Below are 6,114 nucleotides of genomic sequence, written 5' to 3' on the forward strand. Positions count from 1 at the left end.
CATTTCAGCAGAGGGAAGCAGGCAGGAAACTCCACGGTAGCCCGGTGTGCCTGGGTGCAGAAGCATCCCACCTCTCTGACCGCGCTGTTCAGGGCGGGAGGTGCCAACCACCTTTCAACACTTACCTTGATGGCCGGTTCCCTCGGTGCCGAGCACCTGCAGCTCCGACGCGCTGCAATGGGTAAGGGCAAGGCAGCCTTCTCCATCTGTGTTAGTGCTACCATCCCCGACCCATTCCCGTGCGCATAGACTTGTTTCTCCTGGCTGCTCTAGCTCAGCGTACCTTGGTTCCCTTCCTTAAAGGGGAAAAAAAACCCAACTCCACAGAAAAATTCTGTCAAAGGATGCAAGTGATGAAAAAGCCAAGCAGTAAAAACTCAGAGAGCCAAGGAATGTGAATGCCACAGTGGTGCACTGACACTGTTGTGTACCTGTTGCGTACACAGTGGTTCTTCTTCACAACTCACTCAGGATTTTCTTCTCCTGAATCTCAAAGTCAGGTTGAGCGGCAAGAAAGCAGTGCTGCAGGTATTCACTTCTGGATCCTGGAGAACGGTCTGCTCCGACGACTGGAAGGCAGAGTATGGAAATACTACCTGCAAGCACCTGGGTTTCTCAAGGTATGAACACAAAATGGAAGAAACTTTATTCGGCATTTTGAACAGACTCTGAGGTTTTCAATCATTCTAATGAAACCTTGTATTAGTCTGTGGTTTAAAAGAAAAAAGGACTTAACAATCCACCTTTGTGAATGATATGGTTGAGGAGTTTTAGGATGATGTGGGAAATAATCCTGAATACTTGTGCACTGCAAATACCATTTATTACTGCTATAAATCCTGGATGATGGCTAAATACAATGGTTTGGTTAAATCTTCCCTATGGGGTGCAGGTGCCTGTATCCTACTTGTCTTTCTAGTACCTTACAGCCTGTCAGAGAAGCACTAAAAAACGTATGAGCATTTTCCATTTCTTCTACTTCCTCTGTAGGAAAATTGTATATATGATTCACATCATGACATCTGTTAGGAGTTAAGGTCCACCTCACAATTAGAGAAGAACCTGGCCAGGCTGTTCTTACTGGATTAACCCCATTCCTGAAAAAGCACAATTTCTTTCACAAACTTTCACAACTGAGAAAGGGTTTGAAGTTGTGACTTGTAATGATGCTCTGTTATTTCTTACAGTGGTGTCATTCTGATTTCTGCACATTATAGTTAGCAATATAAAGCTGCTTTGAATAAAGTCTTCTTGCCTTTAGGATAAAATACATCTTAATTGTTCAACAAAAAAGTCAGGAAAAAATTACAAACTATTCATCCTCTCTGCTGCAAAATATATCTCTAGAAAAAGGAGACAATGAACTTCTTAGTGCTTCAGGAAATGTGCCAACCAGTTACAATAAAAGGTTTCTTGCAATGTTAGAATTAAAATTTACTTTCTCTGCCAGTTAAATGCCTCTCAGCGTGTGTGACTTCCACACATGATTATGGCAAAAATACGCGCATGCTATAAGAAGTGTTTCCTGGGGAGGATATGATTACTTTATCAAGTGTCAGAATCTGATTATTGTCGTTGCTACACTGGGTTTTCATCAGCAGAACCACTGAATTATTTAAACAGATTACTGAAATGCTGTCTGAGGAAGCTGTATTTATGGCTTATTTGCAGTTACGTGAGTTCAGGTTACCTGCCTGTGGCTGCAGTCGAAAAACAGTTTCAAAGACATTTCGTATCCCTCGGCCACTGGTTATCAGTGGATCAAGTGACGTCCCTGCACAATGCAACAAACCTCAGGTACGCCTCAGCTTAGTCATCCTGACAGAAAGAGAGTAATCAACAGAAGGAGAATTACTAATAGTCTGAGATTGTTGCCTGTTTTTTCATGCATCTGGTGCTTCATAAGTGGTTGGTGTTGTTATGCATCATAGACCAAGGTCCAGTAGCAGTCTTGTTGGAATATGAATTAGGAGCCTGAACCAAGGCTCGTTAAAATCAACACAGGCTTTAAAACGGGCTATTTGAAAAGCCTATTTGTCCCACGATCCCTTTTTTGCAAATGGATAGACACCAGGCACTTATCTTTTCCTGTTGTGAAGCAGTTTGTTTCAGTTTACAGATCCCTAGATAGTTCCCCGTGGGCTTATGAACCTTTTATGGTCCATTTCTTCCTCTTGACAATTGCTTGTTTTTCTTAGTTACCTTTCACTGAGAAGCAAGCTATGGACCCAAGGAGACTACAGATCACATGTTGAAAACGGCGGATGAGCCTCCCCTCACAGAAGAGTGAACCACTCTTCAGCGGGGCAGCATACGGTCTGCAGGCTCCCTGCGGTGCCTGAGCTCCTAACTTAAGCATTTCACCTAAATGCCCTAAGTAGATTGGATGAGTACATGACTTTGTACCTCTTTCAGTATATGAATTACCTACATTTATGTGCACAGAGCTGTACAGGAAGATGACACAACATTGAAAAAAACCTCCAGTATTTGTGAATTGGAACTAATACTGCACTGTCTTTTCATCTTAGAGAGGAATGCACTTCTGGCAATGTGATCATCCTAAAATGTCTGGGTAAGGATCAGGAAAAGTAAAAATAAAATCAGAAACTGTCCTTCTTCATCCACTACATGGCAAGAGTTGGGAGGAATTGTGTACTCAGGGCATACTATACCATCAGTTTATCTCACCAAAGGAAAATTATATTACTTACATGAAATTTAAAAGAATTTCAGAAAGTGAGAATAGGCTGGCAGGACAGATAGGGAGCATTAGGTAGCAGGAGTGCTTCAGTGAGAATCACAGCAGGAAGTAAACGTTTAAGGATTATGAGTTGAGTCCATGGACTGGTACTGTAATTCCAACCCGGTGCCATCTTGGCAGGGAAAGGGAAATTCTGTCTTAACATTAGAGCTTTCATCCCAGACCTCTCCATGGCAGCTAGTTTTCAGATTGGGAGACTGAAAAGTCAAAAAAGAACAGCAAAATAATCACCAGGGGAGAGGAGGTGCTCCAGCCTGCCTATGTGGGCCCCTGGGACCTGGTGCATTTAAGGACGGTGGGTTTTACAGCTCAGCTGACCACTACGTCTCCAGGGGAGAAGACGTGAGCCCCGCAGCCCCCATACCGCTGCCAGGCACGATGCTGCAGGGATGGGAGGGAGGAGGAGAAACCTCTGGGGACTGCCACAGCCTGAGATGTGGGCCATGGGGATGGGGACGGTCCTGCTGCAGAGACCTTCCAGCCTCAGCAAGGTTGGGAGTAGAGGGGCTGAAGGTGACCAAAAACATGCCTGCATTTCCTTCGCGGACGGTAACCTTTGCTTTCTGGCAGTGTGCGGGACACGGGCCAGCTATGGGCCACGGATCGTGGGGGGCAACGCGTCCTCCCTCCGGCAGTGGCCCTGGCAGGTCAGCCTGCAGTTCCATGGGCACCACCTCTGCGGAGGGTCCATCATCACCCCACGCTGGATCATCACGGCCGCCCACTGTGTCTATGAGTAAGTCCCTAAATTGCCTTGCTCGGGGTGTCCCACTGAACCCTCTTGCAGCAGGTCTGTGCACGGGGCCACTGCAGAGGAGGACTAACGCACCGTGCTTTCTCTTAAAAATAAACTGCAGGTGAGATTGGGTTATCCTTATTTCATGGGCTTGCTCCATAACATTTAAACTCTCTCTCTCTCCCCTTGCATGAGTACGAGCCTTTACTGAAAAAAAGTCTCCCCAAGAATTGGTCCAAATCAGGGTCCCCAGTTGTCAGATATTCCAGGCACTCCCAGCTTCCTGGGAAATCAGCTGAAAACAACATTTAAGTGCTAGATTTTAGGTATCCCAATCTGCATTTTCTATACATTGCATGTGAGTTAACAGCTCGGTAGGAATTTGTACTTGGCTGCCCTGGTACTCTGGAGCTCCCAAATAAATTACTCCAAAATAAATAATTTTCAAGTTGACAGGATCAATCAGTGGTAGTTAGTGAGCTGTACTGTGCTTAGTGCCCTTTACCACATACCCACTGCTCCTTTTTATGCTGTTGGAAGTAGTCTTTGAGTTGTAAATAGATGCTAAACAGTTACTCCTCTTTGTGTAATTATAAACATAGCCCTGTCTCTCATTTATAATGAGTTGTCTGGTTTTGCAGTCTTGTTTGTTGCTAATAGTGCAGGAGAGCTCTTCTCACTCTTACAAACTCCAGGCCACTTTCACCAAAGGCATTTAGACAGCTAAAACGGGATTTGTCTGACCACTCTCAGGCACCCACAACACAGATGCCTGCTTCTAAGCAAGACCTGTAGGACACTTTTATACCCTGTAGGGAGAAGAGATGGGACAGACAAATCCCACTTCTAGATCCTATTTAGAGCCATAAAAATAATTACTTGGGAATTAAGCATTTTAGGGCTTTTGTCCTTAGCTCTGTCCTGCACAACCAAGCTGGTTGTGGTGTTCAAAGGCTGTTGGGGCTGGGAGCTGGCAACACAGCTCACATCCCTGGAGCCTTTTCCCAGCACCACCGCTAACCCGCTGCTAGCCCGGTGGGGTGAAGCCAAGAGAAGAGGAGCTGCTGGTGTGCTGGAGGCTGAAAGATGTGGTTGCTCATGAACTGGGGGCTGAAGCACCTTCCAGAAGGAAAACCTCTCCCTTGCAAACGCCTTGCCACAAGTGCCTCTTGAGCTAGCCAGATGTGCCAGATGTGCCAGGCAGCAGCATCGACTGCTGCAGGGTGACATAGGAGGACAGGCCAATGCAAAACTCACGTATTTGTAGAAAGCTGCACAGATAATACACCAGTGACCCAGTGTGTTGCTAAGGTTAATCACCCTTTCTATATTTTTTTAAATTAGATGCAAAACATAGATGATATTGATAGGTAGATAAGCAAGTACAGCAGACTGTAGCTATTTGCCTGTAGAGTTTTGTGTGGTTCATAAGCTCAGAAGACAATTAGAAAACCTGAGGATTTTCTTGAAGGTTTTTCACTCTCTCCTAACTCTTTGTTTCAGCCTGTACTTGCCGAGCTCATGGAGCGTGCAGGTTGGTTTTGTGACACAGCACGACACCCAGGTTCACCCATATTCAGTGGAAAAAATTATATACCATCGAAATTATAAACCCAAGACAATGGGAAATGATATAGCACTGATGAAACTGGCAGCACCGCTTGCTCTCAACGGTAACTCTTTCTGTTAACTCTCACTTGATGTTCTCACCTTTCTAGCTAAAAGCGAGAAGGGTCTTTCCGAGTATGGATAGGGAAATTTCTGTGGGCATCCTATGCCTGGCCCAGGACAGTTGAGTGGGTCGCCGCCACCTCTGAAAGCAATGAGAGACGTGCAGCGTAGGCGCAGTCAGCCTGCTGCTGTGATGGCAAGGCGGCCATCCCCGCTCAGACTCCACCGGCAGAAACCCACTCGGCCGCGCTATCAGGAACTCCTCTGCACTCGATACCCAGGCACAGAGAGCACCAACGTGGTCGCAGGTTCTGCAAAATGTTCCCCGTCCGTTCTGGTATTGGCTTACCGAAGGCTTTTAATAAAAGGCAAACATTAACTTTATTCTTTCTAAATATTTTTCCTATCTAAAATAAATGCCCCACCTCATTTTACTTGGAGGTCATGGAGATTTTTATCATGTACTTTCTGTGAGTACAGGGAGACGCAGCAGCGTCCAAAGCTCAAAATCAAGCTTAAATTTAAAAGAGAAGAAAAGGCAGTTCAAATATAATGATGCTTTTAATTTAAAGCTACTTTTATTTTCTTAGCAGGATGCTACCTACAGCTGGCACAGCTAGTGAATTGAAATAATATATAATAATATTATATTAATTTAAATGATCACCTGTCAATACGTCTGAATCACTGTGAGACCTCTGCAAAGGGGAGATGGCTCTCTCTGACACACCTAGATTGTCAGTTCCTGAATCAATTCTCTTGAAATACTTCAAACCACTTTGAATAAAAACTAAGCTCGATTCTGTTCTTTTTTATGCCACAGCTAGTGCTGTTTTCTTTTGCTCAGGAATAAGTTTGTGAGGCTGTCAAGAACGGTAACGGCTCCACAACCGAGCCCGACACCCGCCGTGCCCCGGGGGGCTCGGGGCAGCCCGGCGGACCG

The 6,114-nt window shown here is 45.3% G+C and overlaps 1 protein-coding gene across 1 annotated transcript in view; it reads left to right on the top strand.

The window, feature by feature from the left end:
* Positions 1-471: 471 nt before the first annotated feature.
* TMPRSS3 (transmembrane protease, serine 3) overlaps positions 472-6,114 on the top strand; it is a gene marked incomplete at its 5' end in the record, with an annotated part of 12,210 nt that continues 6,567 nt past the window's right edge. The window contains 5 exons of the mRNA XM_010293663.1: positions 472-620; positions 1,672-1,797; positions 2,532-2,575; positions 3,335-3,500; positions 5,004-5,173. Of these exons, the coding sequence (XP_010291965.1) occupies positions 472-620; positions 1,672-1,797; positions 2,532-2,575; positions 3,335-3,500; positions 5,004-5,173 (655 nt within the window). The remainder of the gene's footprint in view (positions 621-1,671; positions 1,798-2,531; positions 2,576-3,334; positions 3,501-5,003; positions 5,174-6,114) is intronic.

Source organism: Phaethon lepturus, unplaced genomic scaffold, assembly GCF_000687285.1.
Source record: "Phaethon lepturus isolate BGI_N335 unplaced genomic scaffold, ASM68728v1 scaffold28658, whole genome shotgun sequence".
Taxonomy (NCBI): Eukaryota; Metazoa; Chordata; class Aves; order Phaethontiformes; family Phaethontidae; genus Phaethon; species Phaethon lepturus.